The sequence below is a fragment of the Lytechinus pictus genome, chromosome 8, assembly GCF_037042905.1.
Source record: "Lytechinus pictus isolate F3 Inbred chromosome 8, Lp3.0, whole genome shotgun sequence".
NCBI lineage: Eukaryota > Metazoa > Echinodermata > Echinoidea > Temnopleuroida > Toxopneustidae > Lytechinus > Lytechinus pictus.
This window is the reverse complement of record NC_087252.1, coordinates 23,463,094-23,487,884: the sequence shown is the minus strand read 5'-3', so window position 1 is coordinate 23,487,884 and position 24,791 is coordinate 23,463,094. Positions and strand designations below refer to the sequence as shown.

Sequence of the window (24,791 nt, the reverse complement as noted above, 5' to 3'; positions counted from 1 at the left end):
AGAGAGGGAGAGCAGAGAGGGGTACGGGTGATAGCGGCAGTGGATCTACATGTAAATACAATTTTGCCCAAGTCAAACATATTTCTGTGGTATTAATGAGATTTTACTAAAAAGGTAGTCAGGAATGAACACCAAAGTCTAAAGAAAAAGGCAGTTTCATTTTTTTTCCATTTTAATATAAATATATACAATCTACATAAATACAAGTCAATTTTACATATCATTGATCTACAATATAAATTACAATGGCTGCATAAGGAGCAATGAAATATGTACGAATGCAGATGAACCCTAGATGGTTATGAAAAATACAACCCCCGCCCACAATATTTTGACGTTTTGAGATTTGAAAGAATTTGTCATGGTCGGCCGCTTTTGTTGAGATATTGATGGTGTGTCCTTTTAACATGCAGATTATGAAACAAAGAAACTCTCCTGATTCCTTTTTTTCTGCACATGATATGAATGACAAAGTCCCTATGCAGTTCCATTTAGAAGAAGAAAATATCAGAAAAAATATATGCCCTTTTCGTCATGGGTGGGTGGGGAGAGTATAGTTGTAGCAGTGAAATCGGATCACATGTTAATGTGTTAATAGTCAAAGTCAACTTCCCAACTAAATTCATTCAAGTACCAAATTGTTTCGATTCTGCTTTTTAAAATTGGACTACAACGTTGATTTAAAAAAAAGTATTAATTTCTATCAATGAATTCTTTGCTTCATTATCTTTATAACAAATGCTCAAGATGAAATATGTATTCCAGAAAAGTGTGAACCCAGATTCTCCTTTAATCTGGGTTGTGTTATGAGAAAACCCCAAGCATCTGCATCACTTAATACTTCATTAAATTCACCCTTTGTAATATAATCTAAACCTGAGAAAATAAAAATACCTAAAAATGCATTATGGAAGAGATATCACAGTAATTAGTTCAAGGTGTATTATAATACCACATACAATTTGCATATCATCATTTCATTTGTTCCAAAATAGATTTCATCAATAATCAAAAACATGATTTAATGGCAAACAGAAAAATAATGTCTCTTTATCAAATGTATATGAATTTATATAAAATATATATGAAAAATATTATCAAGTTCTTGATTCATTTCTTTGACCTAGTTCACTATAATTTGCATAGTAACAATTTACCCTGTACATTGATTCCGCCATTCCACTATGCACTGATCCCAGTATGCTTGATAATTCAATATTCCATGCCCTGCTGGAACACTTTTTTTCTACAATTTTAATATAATTTGATGACACTTGGCCTGGTGGGTGTTATATAAAGCTGTTCTTAAGTTAAGAGCGACGTTACGAATGACTGGTGATCCTTACTTACGTGCTAAATAATCACCAATGAAAATTTAATGGTGAATGATCATTTACCACAAAAAAGGATCACCTCTTAACCCTATCTAGGCCCCCTCAACAATTCGCGCAATATTTTCGCCGCGCGAAATTTTTTGACCGCGCCGCTCACTGACTTTTTACTTTCAAGTCTTGCGCAACTTTTGAGACCAATTTTGCTTCACCCGGGTACGTGGTTCCGAAATTACGCAACATTATGTTAGTGCATGTCAGACCAAAAATTGCTCTAAAACGTGATTTTGTGTACAAAGTCAATGCAAATTGTGTTTTCATTTTCAACCAAAAATCATAAATGTATGATTATTTTTAGTTTTGCTGGTCTAAATGTATTTATTTTATGCTTTTTATGATCTCAGAAGAGTCCCCAACAAATCTCATTGAAAAAAACAATGAAAAACAAAAGGTAAAAAAACAATGAAATACATAAGAATTTGCAAAAAACAATATAATAAGAAAATGATTTGATATTGCAATTTTGTTCATGTACACTTGCTAGGAACACCACAAATAGTTTCTATACCAAAAGTTAGAACATTTGGAGCTTTACTTAGGGAGTTAGAGGAAAAAGTATGATTTCGCATACAAATTACGCGTAAATTACCATAATCACTTAATAGCGATTCGCATGAAATAAATTACAATACAATTGTGTAGATTATGTCCTAGGCAACCCGCGTGCCAATTTTCGGCGCGGTCGACGGCCGAGATCTCTAGGGGGGGCCTGGGAGCCCCCCCCCCCCCCCCCGGCCATATGAACTCCCAAAATACCCCGGCCTAGATAGGGTTAAAGTTGCTCTTATCTTACAAACAGCTTTATGAAATGGCCCCTGGTGTGGTACATTCATATTGTCCTTATTTTTCTTTTATCGTTTGTTTCATCCTAGTAAGTCAATACCCTGCTATTAAAAATCATCTTAAAACAGTTAACTGGAAATTATCCTATCTCTGTATTAACACCAATATTTCATCTCTGACATCCACATTCTTTTATCATCCATCAATCATTAATTTGTTTTCATGATTAGGTTAACTAGTAAAAGGTCTCGTCTGTAAAAAAATATTTGTGCACTGTTGACACAAGGCATATACTTGTGCCTTGTGGTCTATTATATCCACATAATACACATGTCGATTCTCCCTGAAATACAATTTGTGCCACAACACGACACTTGTACAGTGTGTTTGAGGACCGAAAAGGGGTACTAAATTAACCCCCTCCCCACCACCGAGAATTCTCACATTTTGCTGTGAAAATTGCAATATAAGACAAAGAAAACCTTGGAAAATCCCTTTTCCACAAAATAAGCAGTGTCATGTATTTTTTGTTGAGGGATGGGGAAGGAGATTTTGGATGTAATGGTGTAAAGGTTGTGACAAAGCTATGCACAAACAATCTTGGTAATACTACTTGACATTTGTTTATGTTAAAGGGGAATCCAGCCTTGGCCATAACATGTTGTGTTGGGAAGGAGAAAGATAAATTAAACAGAATGGTGAAAGGTTGAAAGAAATCGGACAAGCAATAAGAAAGTTATAGCTGCTTTAAAATTGAGATCACTAATACTATGTAGATTTCAAATTGGCAACTGGGTAAGTAAATTATGACAAGGGGCAAGGACAACTTTCCCATAGGCCATGTACTTTATTATCAGGGTTTTGTGGTTTTCTCCCAAGTACCAATTCCCCTGGGGCAGTAATCTAAATATAACCCAGGTAGTACATTGTTTTATGTCCTCATGAAAGAAAATTATAATTTGAAATAAAACTTTTGGGAAAAATGACATTTTAGCCATAATATGTATTGGAGTACATGGAAGAGTAGTCCTTGCCTTACATCACTATTGACATCCCATATGCGGCCAATTTGAAGTGTCCATGGGTATAGTGATTACCAATATTTACAACTTTTGAAAATTCATAACTTTCTTGTTGTTTGTCCAATATTGTTCAAACTTTCACCTATCAACTTGTCTGATTTTTCTTTTCCTTATAAAAACACGTTTTCATTTGGGTTGGATTCCCCTTTAATAGTATTAACATCAGGGTTCTAGCCATGCCAAGCCGACAAGGCAAATTACCGCTTGGCTCTCTGGTTAAAATTGGATGCACCACCTGGCACAAATGTTCTGTAAAATAGAATTAAAATTTGCTGAATATGTACCAATTTGATCACATTTCGAGCTAGCATAGTTTTTTGTATTTTTTTCACAAATGCAAATCTGGCATGCCTTATTTTGCCAAAGACATTCACAATAGATCTCAAGCAAAATTATTTCATTGTAAAATGTCCGCTTCGCAGCTTCAAGTTTTTCTTAGCACTAAACTGCTCCTAGCTAGAACCCTGATTAACATACAGAGTATTTTAAGACAAATGGCACATGTTAAGCATTCATATATCTAATGGATTCAGACCAAACTCTAATAGTTTTTGTTTGTGTTGCATGTGAATAGTCTTGGATTCATCCAGCCAGCGTATCTTGGCATCGTTTAGCTTTTCCACCATATTGTCCATAGCTTCCTGCAGGGGAGATAGAAAGAGAAAGATTACCAACTGAAAGAAGTCTGAGATATGAAGAAGCATAGTTATTCATGTGATATATAAATCAGGATGATTGAAAAAGGAAGTTGAGTATTAGATAGGAAGCTACTCTCAAATTAAATATGTCAATTTAAAAAAAAACATATATGACTTGATTATAGGGCCGATTTATATTTGATTACATTGATTATTGTGAACAATCAATCAGTTAAATCACTGTATATGCAAACACTTAGCTTCAATTTACAGGCAACAGTCTGGTGTTTCATTGAGCTGTTTGTAAAGATAAGCAAGACTTCACAAGCGACTGGAACATGTTCTTTGGTGCTAGGTCAGCTACATAAGAATACCATTTAGCACTTAAAAAGGATTACCAGTAGTGCGTAGAGTCATTTGTAAGAAACATTCAGAAATATCCACCAGAACTGGTCAAAGGTGTTCTTGACTTACCTCCAGCATATTTTCATAGGAATATTCCATTGTCTTGATCTTCTCCTCCAACTCTCCAATCGTCTCATTTTTCTCTTTGGTTATCCTTTCTTTCTCTGCCGTTGTTGCCTTCAGTTCTTCTGTGGTTTTTGCTGTCAAAAAATAAATGAAAGATGGAACTTCAATACTTCATTGAACAATAAATGGGTTAATTAATTAATAAATGAATGAAAAAATTACAAAAATGAATAAACTGAAATACTAAATAAAAAAAACCCAATTATGAATAAATACAGAGAGACATTCGAACTACCAATACAATATTTCGGTGCAGATTTCCTAAACAAAATAGAAATATACAATGTACAAACTATAAATTTAGGAAAGTCAAGCTACAATATTACAAATATTAACCATTACAATTTTCATTATACTAACTTTAACCCTAAAAGGAAGCACTCCAGATATGAAGCAGACATACCAATACATCTGACCCCAAATAGTGTGGGTCGATGTTTTTATATTATCAATATCGATATTGAAAAAATACTGAATATTCGATAATGGTTTTATGATAATGCTGATAAATCGCTGTATTAAACACAAAAAGACCAGAATATTGCTGATCACAAAAATTTAATTCCTATTCATTGGCCTAAATTCTGCTCTCCATTGCTTTAAACCAACAGAACTTCATAATAATTTGGTACCTTAAAGCTTGCTTTTCATGGACAAGCACCAATGAAAAAGTCTTACAGTCATATCCCCCTTCCTTGCTCTCTCTGCAGCAATAATCAACTAATATTGAAATCAAATATCGACCAGCACTAACTCCAAACCAACCAATAAAAAAGTAGCGTATATGATTAAAAAAACATTAAAGCCCGTATTCTGAAGTCAGGTTTAACTTAGACCATGGTCTAACTCTGTGCTAAAATTATGGGAAGCCAAACGTGTCAAAATTTTTATTAAGTTGTATGTTTCTTATGTTTACTGTGCTTCATCGATGGTGAAGACAATCATCTATTTATACTTCCTAGACAATTATGAATGATTTGAGAGCCAAATGAGCCGTAATATGATATCCATACTGCTAGTGATTTATGTAACAATTGGCTATCCATACTTAAACCACAACTTTAAACCTGAGTTTCAAGTTAAACCCGGCTTCAGACTACGGGCCTAAGGGATTTGTCAGCCTGGAGTCAGTTTAGGCAGTGTGACTCCAGCATTGGCCTTTTTTTAAGCATCGCCAGCAGTCTAGTGCGCAGTACGCTATCAATTTCCTTGTGTCAGAACCACTTACTTAATGAACTTGTGACCTTCTGCAGCTCAACTTCTAATCTCCTTACATGAGCATCCATTTCAGTTTGTTTTGTCTTGTATTGACGAGTCATGTCTGAAAAGAAAATACAATAAAACTAGCATAGGTCAATCGTCCAAATGTTAAATATTGGTATATTAAAGTTAAAGCATTATTTAGACAAGATTAAACAAAACATGTTCTGCATGAAAATTTCATCTCACAGGAACCATACTCATACAATAAATTTCTAGGGTGAACTGTGCACATGCATCGGTCATTAATCCAACCAATTCAGTTAAATTCAATTAAGTTTATCAAGAATTAATGAGAAATGAAAATGCTGCTTGAAAATTAAAATTGTTCATTTTACAAAAAAACATAAATTACTTTTGAAATACAGTAAAGCAATGTTGTTGAATAACAGTATATTGAAATCATAAAGCCATTTGATCAGAATAACTAAGCTCTTATGAGAAGAGTGTATGGTTTTGTCTTATTATCATGCAACTTTTGCCCTCGTTTGCAGAGGTTATATGATCACATATTAATTTATTTCATATTATGTCGAACTTCTCTACAATGACACTTTTATTAATATAGGGACAGGTGTGACTGCTCCATTTTGATAATTCAAAAGTTTGATTTCTTTTATCTATAAAATCCTACATGATAACCATAAGTGATTAGAGCTGATGTAAGATTGGATATAAAAAGGCTGCCCTTTTATTTTTCATTTTTATTTCTTTTATTTCCTCTTTTTTGTTTAATTATACAATATTTTGTAAATGTTTTGATTGTTTGAGATTTGTTTTGATTTGTTCAATAAAAACATTAAAAAAAAAAAAAAAACTAAGCTCTTGTGAAACAGGGTTCTGTACATCCCCAAAGAACCCCTAAAATCGGCAATAGTGACACTTTGAATTTATAATCAAGATTTGCTTTTATCAACTCTCTGGATACCATGCCCTGCTGTGGATACCACTTACCAGCCATGACGTCTTTTTGGTCCGATTTTTGCTGCTCCACGTCTCCTTCTGCGTCCTTCATGCGTCCCTTCCATTCTTCTGACTGGGCCTGGGAGCGACGAGCAATCTCCTTCCTATTCGCTGCACAAACAAACACCATGACGTAAAGCTAATTCAAATTTTAATAGAGTGCTTTCATAATGTATGAAAGGTGTACCCAGACATAGTGGCATTTTGTAATTCGATCTGATAACTTTTAAAGGCAGATTTCAGAAAAAATCAGACACACAATAATTTTTTTTTTTTATCACACATTCTGTCATTCTCCAATAATTTTGCCTTCGTAATCTCTGTAAAATGAAATGATCTTTAAAAAAAATAAAATTAGAAATGAGCAATTGAAACAGCATAATCATCATCTCTCATGGCACATGGGCAAATTTTCATCTTGGAAAGATAAATATATTTCTCTTCAAATTCTTATCTATTCCAGTCTGCAGAGTCATGTGTAAAACAAAATAGAAAATGTAAGGATCAAGCTTAGTTCTACATTATCTACTTAAAAAAGATAGGATTATGTACACACATGCACACGCATAAATACAATACAATAGTTCGCCCACCCCCCTGAACAATTGTAGGTTCGCTGCTTATATTTTTTCCAGTGAACTCATGTACAAGTACACCACAATTCTATTGAGGGTATTTTTTTTTAAGTTAAAAGTGACTGAAAATGACCATGCAAATTGTTCCAAAATATCCCTCAAACTTCATTCTTCGGGGCAACCATTTTCTTCAAAACTATCCCAACATTGCAACTAGAGTTACAAGTTGTTTTTTTTTCCTTCCAACAAATAATTTATTTTCCTAATGAGTTGTTAATTACAATATTCCAATGTGAGGTGCATTAAGCATGTCTTTACAGAGAAGTAAGAATTGCAATGTGCATACCAGTACCGTAAATTTGGGTGACTTTGGACATTATCTAATAACATTATTAACATGATTTTAATAATGATAGTTACATTTATATAGTGCTTAGAAACCAAAATTATGAAGCGCTATATGAATGTAAATTATTATTATTAAATAATGTTAATAATGTCATTAAATAATGTGCAAAGTCACCCCTGTGTCCAGAGTTACCCCAGTTTACGATACCTAAATTGCATTGTGTCCCTAAAAAAAGGAGCCAGCAAAAAGAGGCTACTACATAGCATCTATTCGAATTAGTTCAACAATGCCCAAGACCTAAGTGAAAGTAGCCCTTTAATGATTAAAATTATTACTTAGGCCCAATTCCTGCCCAGTGTACTTACCTAAATGATCTTTCAAGGCATCTATCTCAAGCATTGTCTTCTTGTATTTATCCTCAATGGTCAGCTCTCCATCTGTATAGAGACAGTATACAATTGTTTAAATGTATATGTTTATCAATATTCAACAGAATGATATTTCACTGTTAGTGTTATTGTACTATAGTAGTTTTTATAATTTTATTCGGCACTTTCAGAAATAAAAAACAAGACAGCATGTAAAATGCAAGAATAAGAAATAGTACCCAAAAATACAATTTTTTAAAAACCTTGCTCACCCAACCAGGTAGCCTGGGTAGGGAATAGGTCAACTTAATTGCCATGGCCCACAGGCCTTCCCTCCCACACCTGATTGGGCGAACTAAGATCATTACAATTTACATACAATAGAGTTACAAAATGGAATAACATGATAGTATAAAACAGGTAGGTTGCAAAAAAATGAACCAATGTATGTTTATCATAATCATAGAAAATATAACCAGAAAACCAGTAGTTGTGTTATTAATATAACATGTACGTCACTTGTTCACTGCTACCACCCTGCCTGAAAAAAACCTTGAATTTTAGGCATATTTCAGTGTAGGTCCTCTATTGGTAGAAAGCAAAATTTCAAGAAAATTGTCATTTTTCAATCTGTTTTTAATTTAAAAAAAAATAACTAAAAGACTTAAATTTACTTAAGAGCCAAGTTATATGATGAATTGCTGTAGGCCTAATTGAATCTGACAATGTCAACAAATCAAGCATTTGTCCCCAAGAACAAGAGAAAATAAGCCAAACATTGCCAAACTTATTTCACCACACAGGGAATAGTAACAGAGAACAAGGTTATATCATAACCTTGCACATTGAATGAGTGGAATATATGTACACCTCTTACCTTAACCCAGAGAGCTCCCGCCCGCGGGCGGGAGCCCAGAAGCTTACCGTGTATTTTACCATTGTCACCGGACTAGGGTGATTTATGGTCTAAATATTTCTCCAAATGAATTGTGAAAACAGAAAGTATACAATTACCACGATTATATGGATGAAGGCCAACGAGTGGCAGATTCCTGACATCTGGGCACAGTCTGGAACCTCAAAAAAACGAAAAGTTCTCTCCTTCTACCCAGTCTCGATCGGCCATTTTGTTACGATTTTTAACAAAAATGGCCGATCGAGACGGGGTAGAAGGAGAGAACTTTTCGTTTTTTTGAGATTCCAGACTGTGCCCAGATGTCAGGAATCTGCCACTCGTTGGCCTTCATCCATATAATCGTGGTAATTGTATACTTTCTGTTTTCACAATTCATTTGGAGAAATATTTAGACCATAAATCACCCTAGTCCGGTGACAATGGTAAAATACACGGTAAGCTTCTGGGCTCCCGCCCGCTGCGCGGGCGGGAGCTCTCTGGGTTACTCTTACCTCAGCAGTTCCTCCGAAATACCTTCGATCTTCTTTCTCCTCTTTTCTTTTTCTTCTTTCTTACTTTCTTTCTTTTTCTTTCTTTCTTTCCCTCTTCTTCTTCTTTAATATAATTATCATTATTTATCTTTATCTTCATCTTGGTGCGCTGGAATAAAAGTCAATCGTTTATTATGCTAACTCTGCAACAAGCAGAATGCAGAGCGCACCCCGCAGTCGCAGAGCAGAGTCAGCAAGCACCGCGTATCTAGCTCACGCTCACGGGTAAGTAGCGGGCACGGTAACCTGAAACTCACGCTGCGCTGGAGAGCTCCAATAAGCTTGACAAGTGTCTCGCTTCTAGAATCGTTTAAAAATGGAAGTTATATTAAAATATACTTACCATTCTTCTTCTTCCCTTTCTTCTTGCCCTTTTTCCCCTTTCCTTTCTTCTTTGGAGGCATAATTTTGAAGTGATAATATCGTTTCTCAGAATGGAATCCGGAACTTTTTACGGGAGTTACGGCACGCTCACAAGTTAGCAACCAAATATGCTCGATTGCGCATGCGCAATTTAATTAAGTAATTGGACACAGAAACAGGTACATGGCATATTCCTCTATGATTTACGAACAATTAATATTTTATTAACATCTTTTGTTCTAAAGCCATTTGAATTTGATTGAGCTTGCTAATCACGCATGTATTGGAGCTAGGAAAGGCAAAATCATGGATCTATGGTAAATCCACCCCAACAACAGTTTTTATTTCAACATATCAAATGCTGGTTGTCCTTTATGATCTCTCCTCTCTTCCCTCATTTTCGTTCTTTCCTTTCCTTCTCTAATTTATATCTCTCAGTTTTCTCTTCTATCACTTCTCTTTTCTTTCTTAGCTCACTTCCCTCTCACTTCTCTTCTATTCTCCTCACTCTCTCCCCTCCATTCTCTTTCCCCTTTCTCCATCTCCCTCGATCCCTTCTCTTGAATGTACGGTCTTGCATTATTTTTCTCTTCTTTATCTTTCTCTCATTCTTTCAGCTTCCTGTGGGTTAATCCTATGTAGGTTTTGCAACCTGCATCAATGGATATCACGGGCCTGAGAAAGATTTTCAAAGAGGGGGTGTTGTTTTATTAATAAAAAATTGTCGACCCTCCCCCCCCCCCCTCCCCCCCCCCAAAAAAAAAGGGGGGTCTCCAATTCAGAACGATCAAGACTAATTTGACAAGCAAAAAAAAACAATATATAAATATAAAGGTTTTCACTGCCAAATGAAGGTGATTTCCGACTGGAACTTTTTTTTATCACTCAAAAAGGTTATTTTGAAGAAGTTTGAAGGTTACGTTGGTCAAACCTCCAAATTATAGCATATCAACCAAATTTCCAGGGGTGCTAATCTTGCGTCAGCACCCCACGGTCCCAGGAAGATGATTAATATGTATGCTGTACTTCAGTGTATTTCCTTTACATCTTGTTTGGAGTAAAATGGCAAAAAGTAATCTAATAGACATAAAAATAATACAAACTGTGTTTGAACATGCAATTATTCATTAGTGAGGAATTTCCACCCGATGATAAGTTCGTGTAAAAAAATCAGAAAAATTAGAGAACATTATTGGTGAAGTATTATGAAAATCCATCAAATAAAAGTTATGCATGCACTTTCAATTTTTTTTTTAATTTGTGACTCATAATTATGTGAACAGTTTCCCAATATATTATGTTAAATTAATTCCAAAATATCTTAATACTTCAAAAATCAAATATGAGGAATACAAATATTTTTTTATAGACAAGGTGTGTGGAATGATGCGTCTGATAATATATCCTGCACAAACAAAAATACTAAAAAAATTTAGGGAAAATGGCGTTTTGGAGAATCCATACCACACACCAAATGGGGGAGCTGCTTGCCAATGACGTTACAAATCAAAACTTTTAAAACAAATGTAACTCTGCTATCGTTTGATGGATTATCATCAAACCTTCACAATATTTTTTTCTCTATTTTTCTGCTTTTATTAATATCAACTAATCATATGGGCAAACTAAAAACATAGTGCCACATCAATATTAACTTCAAACATACACACTGATGTGTACAGGAGACAAATACAGCCACATCAGTATTTTTTATGTCAATATATTTATTCAACATTTCCCATGGAACATACAAGAACATTTGTCAACAAATTTGGAACAATATGGGCCATGAATATTGAAACAAATACATATAATCACATATATGTCTATGAAGGAATCTATTATTTTCATATTAAATATTGTAAATCGTCTCAATATTCACATAGCCATCGACAATCCCTTTGCAAAAGAATAACAAGGATGCTTATCACCTCAAAATCATTCTCAATCTTCTCCAAATTTAACAATAAAAAAGCATCATTTCATTACATTTTTTTCCTGTTGTGATTAAATATCAATTATCGCTCATCTGTACAGAGTGCCTGTTTATTTTAAAATGATGAACTGCTCAAGAAGTTCCAAATAACTTGCTTTGAATACGATAATTAGACTTTATTCAGAAACCACTCTCCACATTCCATAATAAATCAATGTATGAAGTGGGTATAGGTAAACAAAAAGGCTTGAACAGAGAGGAAAAGGAAAAGAAATAAGAGTGAGAGACAGAAATGGAGAGAGAACGAAGGATTGGAAAAGACGAAAAACATTAAGAAGAGAGACATAAAGCAGTAATATCTCAGTCACATTTCCTCTGTGGCCACCGTACAGTCGAAGACAGTCATTCTATCTAATTTCATTCAGACCACCTGTATGAAGCTGGTATAAAAAAATTAAAAACGGCTGTTTTCTACTCGCCGAATGGTGGCAGTAGGGGAATTGTGACTGAGGTATAAGAGAGAAGAACAAGAGAGAGAGATCAGGGGGAATATAAAGTGAGGAATGGTGAGTAGACAGAGTGAGAAATGTAGAGGGAGAGAAACCAAAGAGCAATGAGAGAGGAGGAAAGAGAGGGAAGAGAATATTACACTTTAAATGCAATATATTTTGTAATCAAAATCATGTTCGTACATAAAATAATGCGTTAGATAGGTGATCTCAAATTGCTTCTTTTTTTTTACCCATCACACAAAGTGACAAACAAGAAGAATGATCCAGGGAGCATTCCATGAAAAAGATTTGTCAGTGATTTTTCACTGGCAGACGTTACAAGCTACATCAAATCCTTGCATCTGATTGGCTGAGAGCGTATAAATCGGACACAAAATTGTTCATGAAATGCTCCCCTGTCAGTACGCTCGATTCATAATTCCAAGTCCTACATGTAGACCCATTGGATCGCATTTCACATTATTGCTAGGTATTTGCCTTGCATCAATTGGCTATCTACAAACAAATTATTCCATTGGTGGGGCTGGCCGTACTCCTCATCTTACACCTCATTTTTCTCGTGTACACTTCAACTGGGTCTAAGAGCAGGAAGGCATGAAGCTGTACAGTGTCTGATCATTTGTCAAGCCTGAAGAGAAAAAAAAAATGGAGATGATGACAGCACTACTAAAATATAATCTATTTGTGCCAAGCTTAATTTATTTCATTTCAATTCAATTCAATTCAATTGTTTTTATTGTCATGTTCAATTAAAAACAAAAAAATTGTCCTCAGACTCTTATTAACAAAAAGTGCATTGAAACAAAGAATTACCAATCACAAACTATAAATACATCAAAATAATACATACGTGTAATATAAATATATCAATAAAATAAATATACATAAATATACCGTTTGCATGCTCGAGCACCCACAACACGACACCAACCACTGACCCACTGTATGAAACAAAAGTGTCACCCGCAGTGGAACCATGCGGTCTAAGGTGGGTACTCAAGCATGCAAACAGGTACCGGAAGTTATTACATGGATACATGAATAAATCAAATGAATAAATTAAGCTGACTCCCAGAGCTGCCAACCCCAAAGAGTAATAACTTATCTATTTATTTATTTTTTTTTTTTTTTTTGGGGGGGGATAAATCAAACTCACTTATGTAGGAATACAGAATAATATTGAATCCCCTTGTAATTTTGGGGGAAGGGACATCAGCACATATGTTATAGATATATATATGTTTGTCAATGTAATAACAGATCAATATTCCAGCAGTAGTGACATTTAAATGCATAATTCATCCTATGAGGAAGGAAAAAATAAGAAGAAAAACATGAATTATACTCAAAAGTGTAATCAACCCAAATCTCTAAGATTCTTATACTTTCTTGGTCAATTGGGAGAAATGCCCTTTAACCCAAGTATTTTTAGATTTTTATATTGCTGCGTGGTCCCAAGGAAATGGTGCTTTGGGGGAAAGAACACAAACTCCTGATAATTAGTATGTCTCAAATATGAGCGTTGCCGTTGTCCCTACCACTTGTCACAATATAATGACCAATTTCTTCTTCTTTTTTTGTAATTATCTCTGTTATTGTTTGAAATTTTTTGTGTGTCATTATTACCTTGTAAATACATCGCAATTCGGCCTTAGCCGCGATGATGTCTTGATTTTTATTAATAAACCATCTATCTATCTATCTATCTATCTATCTTCTTCTCTCTCTCTCTCTCTTGTCTTCCTTTTTTTCTTCTCTTTATGGCAATCTTCTTCTCATTCTTGATCTTTGTGTTGTTCTATTTTCCTCCATCCCTTCTTCTTTCTCATTTTCCACCTTCTTAATTATTCTCCTTCTCCTCTTTTTTCCATTCATCAATATTCACAAGAGGGAGTTTATTCATTAAAGAAAACTACTATCCAGTGGACATTTCACATAGAAGATGACATCGTTTTCATATCACCTGCACATCTATTATTCACCATTCAAGAGCTTCTCATAGTTCGGTGGATTCACAACACGGTGTGTGCCACCAATCATTGCAGCAGACAGGCCGAAATTTGCAATGCCTCATGGAAAAAAAGGTCAAAATTAATCACTGTGGCGCTCACTACAAGCATGTGACTATGCTGTGCTTGTCGCCACGGCTCAACCGGCTTGCAAATACTTTCGACCAGGGTCTAGCGGTCGGGAGAGAAATTTGCTGCACATTTCTATGCGAAATATGATCAGTTAAAATAAGCTGGGTCCGGCTTTTTTAAAAGGAGTTCAGGCAGTGCAGTGGATGGTAAAAACACAAATACAGTACAGTATACTGTGCTCTGCCTGCGCATAAGATGTCAACCCCCAAAGTTTGAAATTGGCCTGTCTACGATGAAGGTGGCACACCGAATTGTGAATCCAAAAATTTCAACAGTGGGATTTTAGCCATTTGAAAATTTCAACAGACTGTATTATATCCTTACCAATACTAACCTGTGTTAGCAGAAGCCAGCTTCTTTGAGTTTGCCAACAAGTTCCCCCACGTTCTCAACCTTCTGTCCAGCTTCTCTGACCGGTGGATCTTCCACTCTGACCACTTCTACTCTTGGGGTCACATCAACACCAAGATCACCCGGCGTCTTCTTGGCGATAGGCTTCTTCTTGGCTTTCTAAATGAAGAAAACAAGGGAAATAGAAGATAGAATACAAGGATTCTTTAATCTACTAATCTTAGGTCACCAGTGCCCAGTTACATAAAAGTTATTATACAACTCATTAAAAGATTCTTGTAATTTGATTGGTTGAAAGCCATTCAATATTTGATCCATTTTGTGCTGCATGCAAATTCATTTTCCATTATAGCGACCAAGCATTTTTTTATATTTCCATTGCACGGTTGAGCTCTCTCCCTCAGTGTGTACCACTAAACTTCAGAATACAGGCCATTTTGTTTAATATCCACTTGGTTTAACTTTAAAACCACTTCGTCTTCATTACATTCAAAAGATGAACTGTTTGTGTTTATCAAACGTTTAAGGACGTTCCACAGTTATATTTGTGCGCATTATGATCTGCGCATAGTTTACACTCTGCGCGCTGACGTCACAATGGATGAACAGGTATTAATTAGCTGCGGGTATGAGCTGATTTTTCTCATCTTCTGCACTTTAACTGCAGATCCGATGCGTTATTTCATGAAGCTAAAAAATTGAATTATTCCATGGACCATTCAAAAAAATATTCTCTACAATTTCAAAATACTTTACTCTGCAGTGCTGCCAAGAATCACGAATATTAGCCCGAGTTTGAATAAATGGTAGAGTGGTTTTGATTTTTTCTTCACATAGATACTAAGCATTCGGCCCATTTTTGGTGTTTTAAAAAGCACATTTGCTCTAGTAAAAATGCTGATAGTTTAAAAACAAGCACATGAACCCCTATTTTTTAATGTTTGTACCTTTTAGGTATACCTTCCTCTACAACTCTGCAAATGTTGGTGAAAATGACATGGATTTTGAATAAAGTGCAGCATTTATTGTACGTTTGTAGTTTGTTACTGAAATTTTACATTTTTCAGATTGGGATTTTGTTATCTTTTACGCCATTTTTAAGAACTGACAGTGCTTTTAAACTTAAAATTGCAAACAAATAGCACTATTAATAGATTCTCCATTCTTGCGAAGTTTGATGACTTTTTCATGTATTTTGAATGAGTAATGGAGGTTTAAACTCATTGTAGTAATCTTGGGCGGTCTAAAAATGCCAAATTCTTTTGAATGCGCAATTCTTAAGAACATCAATTTGGGTGAACTTTGAAGCTCTATAGCAAAAAATCAAGCACATGGACCTATGTTAATTTTTGCATATTTCGAATATTAAGGTTCTAAAGTATCTATGTGCAAAGTTTGGTGAAAATGACATGGATTTCACTTTAACTGTGGAACGTCCTTAATTGACAAAAATCACCTGATTTGACATTGTGGAGATAAGATCATTTGAGCATTACACGACATGGGAATTAGATTAAGTGGGTATTACACCAAAGGTAACTTTATTAATGCTTGTTTTTCCCTTGTATTCTTTTATCTTTGTATGTTCTATTTTGTATCCCTTCTTTTTCTTTCTTTATTGGGCTGGAACTTCTAAGATCCAACAGATCTTTAATGCCAGTCCACGCTCGAAGCCTGTTTTGTACACTATTTACTGTATTACCATTTTTGTTACTTTGTTTTGTTCTTGTCAGTATGTATTTCTTATTTACCTGTATATATGTTATTTTATTGAGTGAAATAAATGAATTGAATTGAATTGAAAGATAGTGTAGACCAAACACAGGGCTCCACACTAACCTTTTTTTTCCTACTGGTCTGACCTGATCATGTCAGACCAGTACATACCCAGTTTTTCCAATTCTTTACTGGACCAAACCTAAAATTTACTGGTCCCCAAAAATAAAGAAACGTAAAAAAGACTTGAGTTTATTTTGTTGTCTTTTATTGCTTATTGTTACCCCCCCCCAAAAAAAAAAAAAATACAGAACAAACACTCAACATAATTCATGAGAGCCATTTTTATCATTTACAAAAGAGAAGAAAATATATTTTGTACCAGTTAGATATAATCTTATTGGTCATGTCGGACCAGTAAATCTGGCTTTTTCTGAAAAGTTACTGGCCCGACAGCAATTTTTACCGGTCTGGGACCGTCGGACCAGTGCCAGTGTCACGCGCTGCCAAATGGCAATTAGGTAAAATTGATAGCAGATGAAATAATTATGACCCATGTGGTATTAACCTATCTAATGAGTTGACAATCTGCTTTTAGACTAAGTGAATATAAACTGGTACAGCTGTAAACGTGCTAAGTAAGCAAGCCTATCAACGTTAGGTTTAACATGTATGGGTCAAAGTACAGGTGACAAGGATTTATAGTATTGTTTGGGATTTTGACTGAGTAAACAAGCTCTATGTTGAGTATTCTATACTATCGTGAAGTTTTAATAGCAAAATCAATGGAGTTGCAGCAAACCACCTCATGAGAGAGTCTTTGAAATAGAGGTTATTGTGACCATATCATCCTGGATCTAGATCTGATAAAATTACCGCCCTTTCACACAGTAAAAAAAATCATAATTTGAATGATTCCAGTGAAAAATAAGGCTAATGACGAATATTTAGCACGTGTGAAACCAAACTAGAAAATGATTAGAATCACGAACGCTAATCACAGTCACGAATACAAAAGCAATCATCATTTACAATGATGATTCAAGATTCGCGTGTGAAAAGGCCCTTAGTAAACCTAATTTGGGAAATCTGGAGAGCATTTCATTAAGGGATTTGTCATCTGACAAGTCCTGTTTTATCCAACATTTACCATAGTAACAGTGCTTCTCAGCCAATCAAAATCTAGGATGGAACGTGTCCCCGGTAACCATTATTACTCACCATGATGTTAGGTAGCGTTGCATACCGGGGTTCATTTAACCTCAGATCTGCTGTGACAACGGCTGGTAATGAGACCTGGATCGTCTCTAATCCACCATCGATCTCCCTCAACACTTCCATCTTATTGTCTTCAATTTTGACCTCTGAGGCAAAGGTCGCTTGAGGCCAGTCCAATATGGCCGCCGTCATTTGACCCGTCTGATTGCAGTCATCATCGATTGCCTGTGAGAGAGAGAGGGAAAGTAACAGCCAGAGGGGAAATAGAAAAAGGGTAAAGAGAAGGAAAAGAAAAAAAGGGAGATAGATAAAAGATAGAGAAAGGAAAAGAGGGGAAAGGAAGAGAAAGAGAAAGAGAGAGAGAGCATGAGAGTTGAAACATTATTTCCACCTGGAACATGTGTTTGATTCTCAATTTCAAGTTATGATATTCAATTCTGATTTTGTATGAATTAAAAGTTTGATTTTCTAAAATACATTTTTTTTAAATAAGCAAAACTCTATGCATTAGACTGGGGCCATGTATTTGAAGTAAAAATTATAATTTGATTGTAATTTGTTTGCACAGTCAGCCATCCCCCCCCCCCTCCTCACTTTCAAAACTGTTGTGTAGCATTTCCAGCTAATCTCGGGGTGATCATAACAGTTTGGCTCAAAATAGATTATAGCTGAATGCATGTACATGTAGATGGTACTTTATAAATTGTAATAGTGAATACTAAAGTGAATTAATCAAATGTACCCTCAACTTACTCAATGTTAATCTCACTGATGCATCCACTGTGCACATCACAGTTCACCATTAATACTTCCTCTGAAAGTCTGCTGGTAGGCATTATCACCCTATAGGCATCTGGATTGGTCAAAATTACCCAATATATCCTGACACGATACTTCACTCTAAGGGATAAGTGATGTTTTCGCAGTGCCCGTCATCTTCATTTAACAGGGCAGGGGATCAAGTTTGCCCAACCGCCCATCAGCCTTCATTATATCGTCAATTACTTTTGATTCAATTTCTTCCCCCAATAATGTAAATCAAAAACATTGTTTGATTTTTTCGTGAAAAAATTGAAATCAGTCATCACTATTAATTTTATAACACATTATCAAATCTATGAAGATTAGCATATTTGATATTACATGGTATCAAAAATAAATAAATATACCTCCAAAGTTGCATACTGACCAGGATATGCAGACCATCATTTTTTTTTTTTTTTTTTAAATGCCATGACTCCCTTATATCCGATTTGTATGAAATATTTAGTGCTTGTTAAACTTTTGGTTGGAGGTTAACTAGTGAACATAGCTTTTAATAACAAGCCTTTTAAAGGATGTAACTGCGATTGAGCAGTATTGGTATTGATGAAACGCTCCCATGATGGTCTATACTATGCCTTCCTTTTTAGAATTTGAATGCTTTGCTGGGAAAGCTCATACAAACATCTTCACTTGGAAGTGTTAGTGATCATCCTACTGAAATATAGGAAAGGTCATGTATTTATTATTTTCTGTATCTGATGTATTTATTTATTTGTAATATATGATATACTTTTCCCCATGCACTTTTCTGTTACTGATCAAGAGTCAGACAACACTTTTTTCAATTTTTTTTTATAGCAAATTACATGACAATAAATGAATTCTCACCTGTTTTCCAAGAATGACTAAGTTCGCATCTTCTTCTTGCGCAAGTTTTGCCATGATCTTGGAAACATGGAATGGACCTAGACCCTCGTATTCTGCTCCGCTGACCTCAACATGAATACCTCTGTCAACACCCATGGCCAGTGCTGTACGTAACGTTTCCTGAATGAAGAAAGTATATCAAATATACAATTGCATTTAAATTCTAAATTCCACGGAAGACAAGAAAAGCAGGCCTTTCAGACAGGTGGTCTTTATATTTTATGCTATAGAAATGGTTGCTAAACCAGGTTTCACTGCATATGTTTTAGAAACCAATAATCAGACCTGCCAACCATCTACAACCAAAAAAAGTATTTTTGACAAAAAAAGAGTATTATAAAAAAATTGTCTCAACGTAACAATTGCCAGCCTATTGTAGTGAGATCGGTGAAAAGAACATGTGAAATGACTCTACTTGAAAACTTGATAATTCACCCTTTTAAACATGTGCTCGTAGCCTGTTCTTTTCATGCAACAAGTGACTGGCCCGACAGTGATTTTTACCGGTCTGGGACTGTCGGACCAGCACTAGTGTCACGCGCTGTGTACAATACATACTCCATGATCGGAAATTTAAACAAAGTAACAAATCATACAAAAAAGTATTGGCGTATTTATAGCAAAAAAGAGGAACAAATACTCTAAAAAGGGCATGTCTGGATAATGTTGTGTATTATAGGGATTTTATAAATTCTGCTTGCATAAAAAATCTTTACAATGTTTCAAACCTTTTGGATCTAATGACATGGTTTAGTAGTATAATGACATTAGTACTATTCTTGCTGTATACTCTAAGGACTACTATTTTACTTACACCAATGCTAAGAAAATGAGGTCTTGTTGGGGATAAAGCTATGTCTTGGTGTTTCTTTGTCAGTATCAATATTAGAAGATATCTACATGTAGCTCTAAGTTGAAAGGTTGTGATTTCAACAGGTTTGTGAAGTTGGCTTATAAGATACGAATCAGGTTTGGCTATCAATAGCTTGACCACAATTTGGTTCAGACTCCAGAGTTTAAATTAAATTCAAGCTCAGAATATGGGCCTATTATCAATAAATTTGGGTCGTGTGGTCCAGTGGTTAGAGCATTGGACTCATAATCGCAAGGTTGTGAGTTCGAATCCCAACTCTGCCATTGTCTCCACTTTGATAAAAAGGCCCGAGAGTGATATCTGTCGTCTATAACGTCAGCCACTATGACTGATTAACCTAGATGTAAAATGTAATTGGTTATATACCAGCTTGGCGTTTACCAGCAAAAATGCTGTCCTGCTGAGTTCCTACGGGAGTTACCATAAACAGAAACAGAAATTAATTTGATAAAATTGATAATAGAATCAGAATTTTGGGGCTATTTTCAGACCAGAGCTTGAACTCTCTTTCAAAATTGAGGTCTTTCCCAATTAATTAATTAATTTGATGAAATCGATAAAGAAATAGACTTTGTCGAGAGCAGCTTGCTGTTTTCTCTCAATTTTTTAAAACAGCATTTTTTTAAAAGCCATTTTGAAGCCCTATTGAAAAATGGCCCCAAAATGGCGAACTTTGTCCATTTACTTTTAGAGTTCTCCATCTGGCTTTAGTACGTGAAACAGCTACAAAACTGTGAATTTTGTACATTTTGCAAAGCCACAGCTTTGCTCACTGTGCATCTAGCTTTATCTTTAGATCAGAATTTGAATGATACTTGAGCTCTGAATATGTTTCAATACAGTTTAATGAAATGCAGTCAGATTGTATGTCTACGTATGTAGCTTACCTGAGATTGTTGTGGTCCGCAGCTGACAGCGATGATTTCCTTGACAAGTTTCTTTTCCTTCAACCTTACAGCCTCTTCTACGGCTATCTCGTCGAACGGGTTCATGCTGTGTTTGACACCCTCCGTAACCACGCCCATATTGTCTGGTTTGACACGGATCTACGGATAACAAACCAACCAATACATCGCCAATTAATATTAAAATGAAAAGGGAAAATACAGAGCCAACATCGAGTTCCTCACACGTATAAATAATTCGCTGCAGATTTCAAAACATCACATGCGCGAGGGTCTGAGCTCGGACTCTCGCACATAAGTATACGATGTTTTGAAATCGGCAGCGAATTATTTATACGTGTGAGGAGCTTGAAGTTGGCTCTAAATCACCAATTTTGAGGATAACTGCAGTGATGGATATGGAGTGAAATTACTAATAATAATAATAGCGGTATATTTACCAAGGGTAACCGCTTCAGTTCCGAAAACTGTTCTCCCAGCGGGCCCTGCTATTATTACCCTGGCTTTAGCTGGGCTGCCTAGGCGCTCAAGCATTCAAGGAATTAATCCTGCCGGGTACCCATTTACCTCACCTGGGTCGAGTGCAGCACAATGTGGATAAATTGCTTGCCGAAGGAAATTACGCCATGGCTGGGATTCGAACCCACGACCCTCTGTTTCAAAGTCCGAAGACTAATCCACTTGGCCACAACGCTCCACTTAGGATTAAATCCAAATAGGATTAAAAGTAAGAAATTAAGCTTCTTATTCTTTTATAAGCTAGTTTCGGTGTAGGATTTTTACAATAAATATGCATTTTTCCCCATCTTTGCCACTCAAGAGTATCAGCTCTAGCGAGTTTTGGACCTTGATGTTCGGGTAGGTGGAGCGTAGCCGAAGAGTACCTGCCCAGGTGTGCGGCCACTTAAGGGTTTTTTTCCATCCTGTAACTATTTTGCACAAACTATTTTAATCCATACATATCATATAAAAAGGACTTTTATCGCAAAAAATTGGCCGATAGCGATCACGGTGGTCAAGATTGACCACTTCTGACCGCGATAGCATTCTTCTGTGTGCGGCCACCCTATCTCCAGTGCGTGGTACAATGTACAATTTCTATGATGCTCCCGCAAGCTCCGTGAGGCAGCTGCAATTCACCTCTAAACGGCGTGCGAACGCTGCTAAGTGTGCAGTTCCATTGAAGCTTTTGGTCTACACGAACATGAGGTACAAAAAATGGATGAAAGGTGGAATAGAAACCATCACGAGTGACTGAATTATGCATGTTGGGCCTTATCCTGAAATAAGTCACCTCTCTTCTCATGTGTGTCGGTGTGTGTGTGCGCTCGTTGTGTGCAAAGTTCAACTAAGTTAAAGACAAAGTAAAACTTTTTAAAAGTAGGATGGGGGTCGGGTGTCCAGACACTTTATCTTTTTGAAGCCTTCTTCTTTTTTGTCTTTGGATTACACTTAAAAAATAAATTCTTCTTCTTCTTCTTCAAGCTACACTGCCTCCTTCAATCCTGAAGATTCTTGCAGTATTGTAGTACCGGGGACCGGCAGGTGCAATACACCGGGTAAACACCCTACTCTTTGACGAATAGTGTATTGGTTTTAACGTGCATAGGTTGTGACTCTCCTGTACACGGGACCAACATTTGCGTCCTTTCCAATGGACGGAGTGTTTTCCAACTGCATTCACACCCGCACTGAACACAGCGGTGAGGCACGTTAACACACAACGCTAGCATCAGTTTTTTTGTTAGACGTCTTCGGGCATGCTGCGGGACTCGAACCCACGCACGTTGAGATCTACGATCTTATCCGGAACAGGCGCTCTAACCGACTGAGCTACACTGCCCCCCCCGATTCAATACTTGTAATCATCTTCTGTTTTGTTCTTTAAAGACTTTATAATATTTCCAAACATTTTGAATTAAAATTAATGAAACTTCGCTTGTAATTTTTTCCAAATGACTTTCTAAAATTGATCGTCCGGACACACAACAACTAAGTAAGTAAGTTAACTGTTGGGAGAGGAAAGAACTCACCGCCGCTGACGAAATGAACGGCAGTGAATGGAGTGGTGACTTAAGTTAAACCAGGATAATGCCGCATGTTGTACAAAATGATCAGCTACGTCGTTAAAATAAATACTCGGGTTAGATACAAATGCCAATAAATATCGCCATGCCCATGCCATGGTTGCTTTGGCCTTTGCCCTTCACATGTCCTTCGCCCGGTCTCGTCTGCGGCGGAAAGCAAACTTTCTCAGCCGGTGGGCGGCGGCTGGGCAGGGCTCGAGCAATGCGATATCAGATCTCCGTGGCAGTGGAGCTGCGCAAAAATTGGGACAGAAAGTTAACTAATTGACTCAAATTAAGTATTCAAAAAACTGCTTACGTGTTTTTTATTGATACATAATCTTATACTAGTCTAAACTTACCTTAACTGCATAATCTATCACTCTTTTCACGCCAACAAGAACACGGAGGGCCATTTTGATTTTCGTCTGATCCTGTGTGTTTCATAAATTCTTCGTGTGTTTCCGCCCTCTAGAGTTGAAGTTGCGGAAATCCATATCCAGACCTTTTTTTGGTTTGAACATGAAATCGTTGACACATTTGTTTCAGAATTAATTGTACATAAACATTTTCAATAACTTGATTAGGCCTATTCCAGATGGGAACTTAAAGTCAAACTGTACACATTTCTTTAACAATATTCAGGGAGGATAACCTGGTTTTTCTTTCATTTACAATATCATTAAATAAAATGATTCGAGGCCTTTTTATGGTTTAAAAAAAGCACAAAAACAAATAAAACAAAAAATCGAACACTCAGCCACGCATCGCATCTACCCACCCTCCTTTTAGGTTTGTCCTTTGCAGGTTGGATTTTTTTTTATTATGGAGAGCATATTGGAAAATATAATAAATAATTTGTAATCTATTAATATCTTTAACATAGACTTTTTGATGAGAAAAAAAAAGATTGAACGTTTTTATTCATTAACAACTCACGGATGTCTTTTACATATGAATTATAATATCACCACTTAATTCTCTCTTTCCTATTTTCTTTCATCAGTTCTTTTTCTTTTTCTGTTTCTATTTTCTAGATCTTGATTATTTTTTCGATTTGCTTTTCCCCTTTCTTTCTTTCTTTTTATCTTTCTTCCTTCCTTCCTTTCTTTCTTTCTTTTAAGTTTTCTTTCTTTCTATCTTTCTTCCTTTCTTTTTTCTTTCTTTCTTTCTTTCTTCCTGTATTGAACTCTTTCCAATAATTTATATCTAAATTTTCATTCCCCCTCTCTCTCTCTCTCTCTTGTTCCTTCGTTCGACACAAATCCGGTCTCTCAATTCTTCTTCACCCTGTCCTTGTCGGTTTTTTAAAGCACTTTTACTTATAAATGGAAAATCGAGGGACTGAAGTCTGAACTCTATAGATACAGACCCCCCCCCCCCCCCCCCCACCTCCTGTTCTGCATCTTCCACGGAAGGCCTAAATCTGTATTTTCTCTCTGCGTATAAGACATCTTTTTTAAGGCGATTATATGAAATTCATATTCATAAGTTCAACTGACATGACTTTCCACCCCAAAGAAAAAAAAGTTGATTTGGATAAAAAGAGATAAACCAAAGAAGCATTTTTCACAAAACAGTTATACCACAACTCAGAGACATCAAAATTAGAGAGTCGATGATGTCCCTCA

General features: G+C 35.9%; 2 protein-coding genes across 3 annotated transcripts; both read right to left on the bottom strand.

The window, feature by feature from the left end:
• Positions 1 to 154: 154 nt before the first annotated feature.
• LOC129266187 (coiled-coil domain-containing protein 153-like) lies at positions 155 to 9,897 on the bottom strand. The gene is made up of 6 exons (XM_064103809.1): positions 9,730 to 9,897; positions 7,938 to 8,009; positions 6,640 to 6,759; positions 5,654 to 5,746; positions 4,369 to 4,499; positions 155 to 3,897 (listed from the first exon to the last, which is right to left on the bottom strand). Exons 1-6 carry the CDS (start codon positions 9,788 to 9,790, stop codon positions 3,769 to 3,771), a joined length of 606 nt encoding a protein of 201 aa, XP_063959879.1. The 5' UTR covers positions 9,791 to 9,897; the 3' UTR covers positions 155 to 3,768.
• A 1,556-nt stretch (positions 9,898 to 11,453) lies between these two features.
• On the bottom strand, positions 11,454 to 23,633 carry LOC129266990 (electron transfer flavoprotein subunit beta-like). 2 transcript variants are annotated; one of them, XM_064103806.1, is made up of 6 exons: positions 23,523 to 23,633; positions 21,077 to 21,235; positions 19,277 to 19,435; positions 17,627 to 17,848; positions 14,673 to 14,848; positions 11,454 to 12,825 (listed from the first exon to the last, which is right to left on the bottom strand). In XM_064103806.1, the coding sequence occupies exons 1-5, from the start codon at positions 23,574 to 23,576 to the stop codon at positions 14,678 to 14,680; spliced, it is 765 nt and encodes a 254-aa protein (XP_063959876.1). In that variant the 5' UTR covers positions 23,577 to 23,633; the 3' UTR covers positions 11,454 to 12,825; positions 14,673 to 14,677. The 2 variants fall into 2 exon arrangements, with proteins under 2 accessions (XP_063959876.1, XP_063959877.1); XM_064103807.1 differs by having other exon boundaries at positions 14,663 to 14,848; positions 23,523 to 23,621.
• Positions 23,634 to 24,791: the final 1,158 nt, after the last annotated feature.